Source organism: Agelaius tricolor, unplaced genomic scaffold (genome assembly GCF_023055355.1).
Source record: "Agelaius tricolor isolate 1412-34295 unplaced genomic scaffold, bAgeTri1.0.p SCAF_9, whole genome shotgun sequence".
Lineage (NCBI taxonomy): Eukaryota > Metazoa > Chordata > Aves > Passeriformes > Icteridae > Agelaius > Agelaius tricolor.
This window is the reverse complement of record NW_027269269.1, coordinates 18,160,351-18,173,353: the sequence shown is the minus strand read 5'-3', so window position 1 is coordinate 18,173,353 and position 13,003 is coordinate 18,160,351. Positions and strand designations below refer to the sequence as shown.

The 13,003-nt window shown below is 39.2% G+C and overlaps 1 protein-coding gene across 15 annotated transcripts in view; it reads right to left on the bottom strand.

Moving 5' to 3' along the window:
• Positions 1–13,003, bottom strand: part of TENM4 (teneurin transmembrane protein 4) — a 927,633-nt gene that overhangs the window by 210,408 nt on the left and 704,222 nt on the right. For all 15 annotated transcript variants that reach the window (XM_071432902.1, XM_071432903.1, XM_071432904.1 and 12 more), the window contains one exon: positions 2,294–2,546. In XM_071432902.1, coding sequence (XP_071289003.1) covers positions 2,294–2,546 — 253 coding nt within the window. The remainder of the gene's footprint in view (positions 1–2,293; positions 2,547–13,003) is intronic.

Below are 13,003 nucleotides of genomic sequence, written 5' to 3'. Positions count from 1 at the left end.
AGAATTCCATTTTTGACATGAGATTACCATAATCTCCTAACTTCAAAAATCTTTATTCTTGGATTAATGTCTCTTGGCCAGGATTTATATTTCTACATATTGGACATTTTATTCTCATAGGTGATGGTCTTTTTATTTGGCTCTAAAAATCTTTGCAGTGGAGAAGATGGGGAAGATCAGTCTCATGGAAGAGGCTGAATTGGGCATCCAAGTTTGCTAAAAAGCTCTGAAGCCTGATCTTTTATGTCTACACAATTCCCACTGAAGGAAATGGAAGACCTCTGCATGCCAGAAGAGCTGACTGTCAGAGTGGAAGTTAATCCAGATACACTGATCGTCTATGCAGTTCAGCCTACTCTCTTTATGACACTGTTATAACACATTTTATTTTCCTAATGTTGTGTAAGTGAAGGAACAGTGAGTAGTGCTCATTTGCTGTTGGCACAAAATTGCATATTTTCCAACATGCTTGTTGTCAAAAAGAAATACTGGGTGAAATTACACCATTTCAACCAGTGTGTCAAAAGCCTCACCATCAGTCTTGAAATGACCCATTTTCTACCAAATTAATAAAATGATTAGACTGAGGACCAAGTACAAATGTGACTGATGTGTGATGCTAGAGTGAAATCATCAAGTGATGCAGGAAGAGCTCTTTGTGCAGGTAGACCTCCAACTGCCAGTCTGATTAACAGCAATAACATGACCAATCCAACCTGCAACAAGAGCAGTCTGCTTCAGATCTTGAAAAATTTTCATCCACAATGATTTCTCAGAGAATAAATGAGGACAGCCTTTAAGATTTTGCACTACTAAAACAGTGTATTATCTCTTCTATAAAGAATTCACCACCTGGCTAGGAAAAGGTACAGGACTTCCTTCAGAATTATAGAGGATTATCAAAAAAAAGCTGCAGGAGTAGGGCCTAAGTATTTTTTAATGTAATTTTAATAAGAATTATCACATGAAACTCAATGCTTTGGTATTTGTGCTTGAGAATTACTAACACAATATAATTACTAAAACTGTTGCCAAATCACAACTGCATTATTTGCTTATAATTTTGTCTTAATCTTTTGGATCCAGGTTCTTAGTTGAGTCTTTTTAATCAAGCAGTCACAGAGAAATTAATTATCTTTAAATGCCACAAAATGTGATATTCAGGTTGTTTTGGAAGTTTCAGAAGGCCAGCAGATATAGCTCATCCTCAGAAAGACTGACACATGTGCTCATTTTCAAAAAACCATTCTCTTAGCAGAAGTTTGCAGAACTGGGTACAACTTGTCCCATGATACAGCTACAACTATTGCTGCCTCTCAATGAGATTCCTGCAGGCAGTGATGTTAAAAATTTGGGTCCTGTCTCAGTTTTCATTTATTGTATGATTTTTGCTGTCTAAAATCTTGTTGGTTTGAGAAGGTTAGACAAAGACAGTGCACCATGTTTTAGGCTATGAAGACTCCTTTTCAGACTGAAACAGACACCATGTATGGGAGCTAATGACTCCAGCATCCCCAGTGGCTGCTTGGTAGCAAAGGAAATAGTGAAGCAAAACCTCTGGAGAAAGCAACTGGGACTGCAAGTAGATGCACTCACCATCAGATAGGAGGACTGAGGCTGAGGGAGTGTGAGAGTTCTCTTTTCCAGAACCTACACAGAACCTGAACAAAGCTATGTGCTACAAGAACTTGGTACATCCTTGTTACATCCTTCAGCTGTTGCATAGGTGGAAAAGAATTTGAGAGCTAAATGCAAACACCATTAGATGGCTGATGCTGGGCTATCCAGTGTTTCATGCTTTTGGAGAAATGTTGAAAAGGGCAGCAGCTGACCTCTCTTCATTAGGTGATACAAGATTTCCTGAATTACGTACTATGAAAGAACTGCTTGATGAGGCACAGCTATAAGGCTAAATCTTTTCAATATACTGACTGATTTCAGTTTTTTAAATAGGATATTGATTTATCCTACTACATAGGAAGAAAAGACATTAAAGGAAAATAAAAGAAAGAAAACCAAGAACATTTTAATCTATGATCCTGATTCCAATTATACATGAGGAAAATAACCTTATAAACAGCTGTTAAAGACAACATTTTTAGTTTATGAAAGAAGAGCAATTTCCTCTTCTCCTAGTCCAAATAAAAAGACACAAGGAATAATAAATACAATGCAAAATGCATAAGTCAAACACCAGTTCACAAACTAGGTGGCTATGCAGATGTGTGTATTGTCCATAACATCCTGAGCACACAGAGTCAGAACATTGTAAGTGCTAAAGAAAGTGACCTACCTTGTCTCCAGTGGGATGTTACTGTTGAGTAACCAATTGTCCTGAGCATGGGCTGGCTCTTGAGTAGTGGCTGGCTGTTCTCCAGAGAGAGAGTGGTCCGTAGGAGCTGGGCTAGGGTTGCTGCGTGGAGTGAAGTTCCCTCTGTTCAGGGAATTGATGGAGGCTGCGTGATGCTGATTTGGGGTGTGAGCATGTGATATTGGAGGAGGTGGAGTTCGAAGTCTTGAATGATTTTGAATATTTGGAGGATGATCTAAAACATAAGTAAAATACTTTTAAGGTTCATGATTTGAGTAGTTCCATACTGGGTTAATCTATGTGCAGACACTTCTAAAAAGTATGAAGGCTGGGGTGTCACACATCCTAAATGAAAATCAATAGGGTAACACAGCCTTGTTTCACATGTTCTAATACCACAGCACTGATCCCTGAGCCAGCTAGAAAAATAGTTCAGTCTCATGCACAAAAGTTATGAAAGTTTAAAGCACTGCAGAAAGGCTGTCCTGACAGCCAAGTTAACTCTGATGAACAACTGCAGGTTGCAAACTGCAATCTATCTGTGGCACTGATTTGTGATAAAGCATGAAAAATACAACCAGTCTGGATAGATAACATGTTAGAGCTAGTTAATGATGGATATACAGCTCCCAGAGAAGTTTGTTCTGCCCGTTTTGCCTGAGAACTTTCAATAGTTAAGTCAAGAAGAAGACAAAGAATACATTTAATCACAGATTGGGTTTGGTGAAAGCCATAAAAGCATGTCAGGGTTATACAATTTAACAAAATCCAGTAGTTTGTACTGTTAGAAATGTACTCAAACTGAGTAAAAAATGCATGTGGCATAAAATCTGCGGTGTCAGGAAAATGAAACAACAAAAAATGAATGAAGATGTTAAAGATCAGTTGTATGGCTACTTTGAGTAAAACTCAGAGTATTTCTTAGCCAAGAGACTGAGGGATGCAGACTGAGGAAGACAAACACCCAGGAAAGATGAAGCAAATGCTGATCATATCTCTATTTTTACTTTTTTTAGATAACCATAAAGCATTTTTTTTCATTGTTTTTTGGAAATGAAGAAAACTAAAGTATTTGATGGAACTGGAGGGAGATTGACAGTATAGCACACCGCATATGAGAAACAGGACACATATCTCTCTCTACTTTGAGTGGGTTCATGCTCAAAAGTCATTAATACTGTTCACTGGAACAGACTGCCCAGAGAGGTGGAGGAGTCTCCCTCACTGGAGATATCTGAGAACTGTCTGGATCCAATTGTGTGCAATGTGCTCTGGGACGACCCTCCTGGAGCAGGAAGTTTGGACCAGATGACCTGCTGTGGTCCCTTCCAGCATCACCCATTCTGTGATTCTGTAGTACACAACACTTTAGTGATGCCTTATCTGAAAAGAGTGTCTATCCTATCAGTCTAATACTTACCAGACTTCTACATAACGAGAAATTAATCCCCATTTATTCACTAGAGACCTCAGAACTGAAAAAACCATATGTAGTTATAAATTACAACAAATGGTATCAGACATGTAATGGTACTTTTGAAATTTGGATTAGGACTTGGATTTAGGAGAGGAACAGAAGAAGCATTCACAGTGTCTCTGCAGCTTCTCAGATAGTTAAACACATTAGATAAAACAGGGAGATGTGTGAGAGAGCAATCCTGCCGCTCCTCACCCTTTATTGACTCCCACTGCCTCATCATTAACTATGGCAGGTTACACTAGAATCTTATGGTGTTGGAAGTGGTCTAGCAAAAAAATACGTGTTAATTACAGGGGTGCCATTATTCTGACTGGACATATATTTACCTCTGGCTTTGTCAAGTCAGACACACAAATAGGAGTATATATGCCATAGGGAGAACTGAGTGGTTTTAGGGTCCCAATCTTAAAAAAATCCCAATTTTACCCTAAATACCCAGAAAAGTCACACACATACTGGTCTCTCTATTTTATGCCAGTAACACAGAAAACAAGTTCAAACAGAGGTCTATACTTGTCATCTACATTTGGACAGACAGACTTTTCACAGGAATTTAAGGAACTATTAAAAAATCTGACTTAGCAAGTTCAAACAAACTTAAAAAAGCCCTATAATGCCAATAATACTGGCCTCTGACTTGCACATCAGCCAGCAAATGAAAGGGAAGAGCAATGAGCGCAGACCTTATAGACAAGTATCAGAACTAAACCAGGTTTGATCTCAGCTCTGCAGCACCATGTGAATCAAAGTGTCCAAGCATTTTTGGACTGGTTATTACTGGGGACTCTTGCTTAGTTGAAGTCCTGACCATTGAGACAATAGAAACAACAGTGAAGGAATTCTACTCCTGGTTTAGTAAAATTAATGACTGTTTTCCTACTCAACAGACAGGAATCAAGATAGGAAGAGAGTATTAAATGCAGCTGAGGGAGATAGAAGGTATCCAACAAATAGATGGTTTCCAACTTTTAGGGCTGTCAATCTATCACCATTAATAAGAATTTAATTCAGCCCAGAGAAAATGACTTGTCTATTCAGGAGAAACATACCAGAGGTTTCCAAGACCAGCTTATTTAAGTTTTCAGCATAGCTCATATCTGAGATGAATACTATGCAATCTCCAAAGGGGCTAAATGGGTGGATCTTGAAACAAGAAATAGGCCTTCTGCAAAATTCTCCTGCTATTGGTTGACTTTTCCTTCAGGAGGCACACCATTTTCACATTGTGAGTCAGAGACTGTTTTCAACGATCTGTTATGTAAATTTCAATTTACACCATATTATTACAGACACATTGCAGATGCTATTATGGATAATGCTTTTGAATCAAGTAAAAATGTGTTATTTTCATTCTCTATTTTCATATCCTCCATGATTTCTTTGCTAAGTAAAGACAGCATATCTATCTCACTCTGGTCTATGAGATTTTTCACAGGATTTTATAGCTTGCATTTTGTTTTTTCTGACATTTAGATAGCTTTTCCTTCCAGAATGTTTTTTATTTCACTCATATACAAATTCTGAACACTTATGTCATGTCTGAGCACTATGGAATTTAATATACCTTGACTAGAATTAGTAATTATTTTCCTTGCCTTACGATCCTTTTTTTTTTATTGTCTTCTTCCAAATTAAGGAACATCAGAAATAAGGTACAGACAAAAGCACAAGCCAGGAAGTTATCCTACTGAAAATTACTGCAACTGTGCAGAATTTCCTTGATGCAAAAAAACTTGTTTAGGTTCTTACCCTCTGCTGTGACCACAGCTCCTATGGGATTTGTAACAGATCATGAAAGCCAAGCAAAAGGAAAAAAAAATCTTTCTTGATTTCCTAAAATTTCAACTGTCCCCTTTTGTGAGTATGCTTGGAGAAGCTACAGATGCCCCACTGCTGGAAGTGTTCAAGAACAGGTTGGATGAGTCTTCCAGCAACCCAGTTTAATAAAAGGTGTCCCTGCCCATGGCAGAGGGTTGGAACTTTAAGGTTCCATGCAACCCAAACTTATGATTCTATGAGTATTAACTAGACCCACAATGTTTGAGTGATACAAACTGTGTGACTGTATTTCTCCCCAGGAAGGAGAACTTAATGCTGGCTGCAATGGCTCTCTTACATCATGATCGAGCGTAGATCTTACACAGTGGGAAGATGCTCGGATCATCCACTGTTTACTACACAGAATTGAGTTTTTACAGAATTGAATTTTTACAGATCCCACCACGTAGGTAGGATACAAAGGAAATCTGCTACAGCTCTCTACATCTACCAGCTAGCCTTTACTGGGACAACAGCAGCACAGGAATTCAGAAAATATTATAATGGAGCAGGACACTGTGGCCAGTGCATAAATTGAACAAGATTCCCCAAGACCTTTCTTAACCAAGTATGAGAAAGCTAAATGTGACTATCTGTAAGTTATCTTTGTTTACTCCAAAAGAGAGAATTTTCAACATTTTTCTTCTTGCAATTTTCCTCTTTGGTTTCTAAAAAGACACAGACTTAATCATTCTCTCTCCACTCGTTGTCAGAATGAAAAACTTGACATGAGCTACTCAGAGGGATCAGCTGAGCTAACAGAACACCAAGGAATAACACAAACTCCTTGTAAAGCACCTGTCCCTCACCCATCCAAATTTCTAATAGTCTCAGAGTCAAGATAAACAGTTTGATTTGTGCCTTGAAGGGAGAACAGAAGAGACCTGTCAATAGCAAAGGAGTCTTAGACACCAGTCCCAGTCTCAGACACCAGGTGCCAATGAAAGAGCATCCCAGAGATAAAGTTCATTTCTAGAAGACAGCCTGGCAGCTCTGGAAGTCTAAATAGCCAGAACTTAAAGAGCTCCCCATAACCCTCATTTTCTCTAATAGTTAGCCAAACCACCTAACATGTCTGTATTCAAATGCAAGGAAACTTCGGTAATCTGAATGCAAAAAACAGATAGAAATCAAGCTGCTTTTATGTTATGTTTTTTGTGGTTTTTTTAAACTTGTTTCCTAACATTAAAATGTAATTGACAAACACTGGCTTGGTAATCACAGATAAAGCAGAGCTGAAAGATAATACAGTTAATGAAGTTTGTACTTGATATGTATTAGAGAGCCTTGACAGAAGGCTGTGAATGAAGAGCTGAATAAATGTAAACCATAAAAAATTACCAATGAGGACCCAGTATGACAAAATTTCAATAAAAGGTCCGAACCTCATGTTCCTTTTCTCTCCCTTAATCTTTAATGAGTAGTACTGTTTTGAAATTAGTCTATGTAACAATTACACTTTCTGATTCATTAGGTTTTGGGATTGTATTCAAAGCAAATGTGCTAACCTCTGAGTGAAAAATACATTCTCATTTTTTTCCCAGCTTATTCTGTTCCTCCACACATTTGTCATTTGTACGTCTGCTCACATTCAGACAGACTGATGCCTAACTGGTGTCTGGATTAGGTACAGGAAATATTTCTCTTTACTCACTGTATATATTGCCAGGTGGAATGAATCACTCTGTGCTCCCTTGAACTTGAGCTCCACAGTAGCTGTGATGATGAACTTGCTAGTGTGACTTTGGACAATCGTGCTTGTGCCCACTCACAAGGAGAAACACCCCCAGCCCCCATCCTGCCAGCCCTTCCAGAGGAAACAATAAACAATTTCTTTTTTTTAAAAACAATGAACTCTGCATTCAATCGACAGAACAGCAAAGAGCCATGCTTCAGCTACAGGACCCACTTCAATCTGCAGCAGATGTACACTCATGGCACTTGCACCAGCCAGCTGAACTCACCTTCACAGGGCTCCCTGTCCTGGTGCCACTGGGTATGGGAGCTGGGGTGCTTCTCTCATGAATCTGATGAGGCACTTAAGGTCAGGTGGACTAGGAAAAACTAACCTGGGTCTTTTCCACCACCTTTGTAGGGGACACAGGAAGTTTGCTACTAGAAGCGAGACTGCTTGCCAGAAACAGGTTCCCTATCAGACACATGCCAAGCCAATGATGGTGTCTACAAAATGAAAAGGGAGCAGGATATTTAACCCCCAATTTGGCTGATAATGGAAAAATATTAGGAGGAAAATCAAAGTGGGAGGAACTGCCTGCTTGGAGGGCACCTTAGTGGCTTTTGATTACAGCCAGGACAAATTGCAGACCCAGTTTTTCTTCTATCTGCAGACAATCCAGCTGAAAGTGTAACATCCAGACTGAGCTGAAGCAGTGTGCAAAGGTACCTCTTTTGTACCAAGCTGGTCCACCTCATGGCTGGCACTGACATTCTGCAACCCAGAGGAGAATTTCCTCCTTCAAGCAATGTCTGACAACAGTGTCTGTCTCCATGGGACAGTCCAGTGAGGAAGCCACCACAGGGTGGATGAAAAGAGATGGAGTGAAATAGGTCACTCAGCTGTCAGATGATTTATCTGAGCAGAGATGAAGTGTACGCAGAAGTGTTTTCCCTCACTAACACTTAAAAACTAGAATCAATGTTACAACTTGAGTGACTGTATCTCTCCTTAATACACACAACCACTGAATTTCACTTAAGACTAGCTTCTCCTACTATCAAGTGGAGTGTTTTCAACAGACTGAGAAACACATCTTTTCCTGTAGCAACATCTTGTGTCCCCAGTTTTCAAAATGACACTGAAACATAAAAGGAAAGCAAAGTGCTGATGTATAACCTACATTACGTAACAAAACAACAACAGGACAGCTAACCTTACCTTTTTTCCTCTGTTTTATTTTATGTAAGAGAATAACAGGGTTATTAAAGCTGTTCCATTAAGGGCTCTCACTTAGAGAAGAGCATAGTCCTCATGATGCAGTTAGAAACATCAGTGTCTGTGTCCTGGTTCTAGAGAGTATTCTGGCTCAGAGTCTTTTTTCAGCTGAACTCCTTGTGTTGCAATCTTCACAACCTTGTATCTCACCCTTTATGATGCTACCTGCCTAAACATGCAACTGACTGTGGATGACTAAAGCCTAAAGAAGAGTTTTCCCATACAACTTTGGTGCAGTCTTCTGTTCAGAGAAATCCACAAACATTGGAAACCACTTACTAGAGGAACATCAGCTATGTAGATGTAAATAGTTTTGAGCATCCCTCTAAATGTGCAACTTGGACAATGAATCTGCAATAGCATGTGCTACAAAGACTGAGCACCAAAAAAAGCTGCAGAATATAAAACCTGCAGTGTATTTTCATGACACTACTCACTGTCCCCGTGAATGTCTCCAGACACTGGCCAGAGCTATTCTAGATATTGTTTGTAAAGCTACACATATCAGGAACAGTGCAGGAAGACTCTGTAACTAGCACAATCTAAACTTGATTCTGTAACTATCACAATCTAAACAGTATACCACGTGTGAAAGAGGCAGTCATTCTTCACCTCACAAACTGACCATAACAAGTAGCAAGTGAAAATGAGGGATCTCAAAATTAGACAGCAGATAACATGGCACTTTGTTACTGACTGACAAGACTAGACTTTATAAACTTATTAAGACTTCATTCTGAAACATTACCAGGTCATACCTGTACTTAAGAAACTTAATTTGTTTAGATCAATTACATCAAAAATCAGGCCCATTTAGATTCTATCTATGCATGTGTAAAATGAGTTGAAGCTCCCCTCCAGCTGCACAGATCAACACTTCATTGGTTTACTGTTTATAGAAAACCATGGGTGCACCAAATCAAGTCCAAACAAGCCATCTCCTCTGCATTTTGTTCATCAAATGTGTACATTACATGCAAACTTTCCTCTCAAGTGCCAAAGTGCCTTTGCAAAAGCAAGATATTGACTTCTGGGTTTGAAATCAATTTTTTGTTTGATGCTGGGCTGTCAAGCTTTGCCTGTACATAGTCAGCAGGAGCTCTGGGTGGGTGTTTTTTCATCAGCATGCATCTGACTAGATTGAATGCCCTACAAGTAATGGTTTTAAAAAGGTTCAGGTCACCATCAAAGGATGATATGCAGACTTTTAACTCATGATGTTCATTACTCAATAAAAGGGAGTCACAATCTAATAAAATCAAGGCAGAATATTACTGTTTAGCCTCTGACAGTTTATGAAGAATCATTGTCTTTAGCACAAAGGAAAGTGAAAAAAACCCACAGTATCTGGCAGAGTGCAAATTCAAATAACATATTTAACTTGAGAAATAATTTATGGGAAGCACAGGAAAGTAGCTTCTACTGTGCCCAGCTAAGCAAATTTTCCTGCAGCCCTGAAGGCTGAATTTTCTGCTGGACTTACTGAAAAGAAACATCTTTAACTACCCTGACACCACACACTGGAGGCAAGAGTAGCCTTTGAAGTCTCAAGCTCTTGAACTGCTGGCCTTTCTGGTCTAAGCATATAAACAAACAAATAAACAATGCTTCATTAGAGCTCCTTGCCTCTCAGAAATGCCCCAAACATAAAACCTGACTGTGAGCCACACCAGTCAGGTGAGATGCTGCAGCAAACCACACTGTGTTCTCAGCCCCTGAGGTCTGGGTTCTCATGTTTGGAAACCCATAACTGCTACTCTCCTAATTTTCACAAGGATGCTCAAATGAGTTTGCTGTGCCATTCTGACAGCATTGATGGCTCCTGTAAGCTCCCTTCAGCTAAATGACTGAAGATAACCCACCTGCACTGCATCTTAGCAGGGTACAGCACCATAATGTCAGGCAAGAAAATCCACTGGCCTGGAGCTAAGGATGGTGCATCCGTGCTCTGATTTCAAGTTGCTACAAATTAGGCTCGTTGAATGCTTCTAAACCTGTGTGTCTAAAACTTCAAAACCTAGCTTCTGAAGAATTGGGATCCTGCAGCTTTCTCTTTTCTCATTTGTAGTCACCCATGATATCCCAGTAGCTGTAGTTTAGCCAACTATGCCACTTAGATCATTGCTACTCTCCTGTCCAAAGTGTCCAACCTGCACAGACTTGGCAAAAGCAGCTGGGTGTCATCCCTCAGGCCTGGGGAAATGGAAAAAGTTCTGTTTTGCTGCCCCCTCCACTGCACATTTAAGAACACAACTGTTATTACACCTAAGACTGTTCTTCTTGAAAGAAATGTAGTGCATTTCTCTGATGTCTGCAGTTTATTGACTTGAGGCCCCAAGGAACTCTTTGATACAGGGAGAGATTTGCTCGTTTCTATCCATACACTCTCTCCTGTGTCTGTTTCATGATCCTTTCATACTGTAACATATGGAGACAAATATTTATACATTTATATGAAACAGATAACCACCCAGTTCACCCTTGTCCAAACCAGACATGATTACCTTTACAGTTACACAAGCAAATCTCTGAATTGTTTGTGTAAAGTGGTTCCTGAAACAGAAGTACATCACCAAAAGGTGCCTCTGGCTGCTGTTATAACAAATAAACTCAGGATTTTGCCAGCAAAGCTCTCAGATATTGCTGGCTTTTTGTTTTTTCCTATACCTATATTAGAAAAATTGAAATATAGACCTGATCTTTGTCTGTTTCTCCATAAAAATAAAATGAACAAAAAGTCTCTATTTTGCTTACGCCCTTCAAAAATCTTATCTAAATTGCAACACTGTTGTGACTTAGCTGTGCACAAACAGACAGGACTGACAGATCCCCAGCTCCATCAGCAAAGCTGACTATTAATACCAGCTGAGGAAATAGTCTGGTTTATGTATTTTTTACAATGTTGTTAGCCATGACAATCCAGAGCCCATCCTCTTGCAAATATGAAGCACACAAGTTTCATGCAGTTTGACCATGTGTCAGGACCACGTATGTGCTCATAGTGGTCAGGGTGAAAGATTAATATCCTGCAATTTTTTTTTTTTTTTTTTAATTTGCTGTATTTAATGTTAACTTGCAAGCTCTGGGTCTGGATTTCCACCTCAAATGGCATGTAAATCCCACAGCCACCAGGGAGTTGCATGGCACAAACACCTGAGGTAGGGTTTTGTTCTTTCTTTTTCATTTATATGTCACCCAGGCTTGTAAATGAACAAGTCTGTGGAAACACAAAATTCCATTATTTCACAGCAAAGTGCTTATGGAATGCAACATGATGTGGTCCAGCACAATGCTAACAAGCACTAATGATTTTAATTATTCAGTCTTGAGAAAGAAATGGGGAGATTTTATGTTGGCAGCAACTGAAATAAACTAATTCAAGTCTTTGCAGGCAAACAGAGATTTTTTTTTCATGACTTTGGATCAACTTCTTTGCATGCTGCCCCCCAGGCGCTACCAAACAGAGGCACTGCACAATACATAACCAGTTCTCCAGTTTTTCCTTTGTTACCCACTCCTTGCCCCTATCCTCCTTTTAATTTTTTTCCTGCCTTTAAAGGTTTCACAACGAAAATCCTTTTAAACATCTCCAAAGCACAACATAAACTGGTGACGACTCCATCTGACATCTGTGACTGACATGATGTCTGTCACAGGGATTACTACCTACCCGCCCCATCCACCACGCACACAAAGCCGACTGACTTCCTTTAGTGAAAACCATGGGTGCAGATGAGTAAAATCTCTCTGCACATGTGGGAAACCTTATTCCCTTTGGCACAGGAATCTGATTTGTGAGAGCTGGGCTCCATGACCTTTCCCTTCAGGTTCTATTTGGCATTCTTGGAAGCGCTATAGCAGACGGCTGCACTCCAAGTAATTCTGAAACAGACATAAAACTTTTATATTTTTATTAACACTTGAAGAGGCCACTAAAAGAAAATCAAAACTATGAATCTGTCAAGACACCCCTCAGCAATGCTGCACTTTGTTCACAAGAGCACCATGATGGAATGGCAGTGTAGCTTATCCAGCATGTATGGTTTTCTAACTATTCATAATGCTTCCACCCAAAAAAATCTCTGTACTAATTGATACAGACCCTTTGACAACACATGTCTGAGAGGAAATATTCATGATGAGTCTCATTTATCACTTTCTTTTTTTTTTTTTTTACTTCTACACTTCATGTTGCAAACCTGTAATGCTTAAATTACATAAACAAAACTATAAATACACTGCACCTAATTATTAATAGATCATAAAGACATTTATACATGTTCTGATGTTAATTTTTCACCCTAATATTCTGGATGTACCTTTGTGTATCTCTCTGCCTTGATACAGTGAGAAAAACGTATACTGTGCTACAGAGATGGAAAAAACATGTTATAGTAAAAAGATTTTGATCTTTTCTTAATTCCTCCTCTTAACTTTTGTT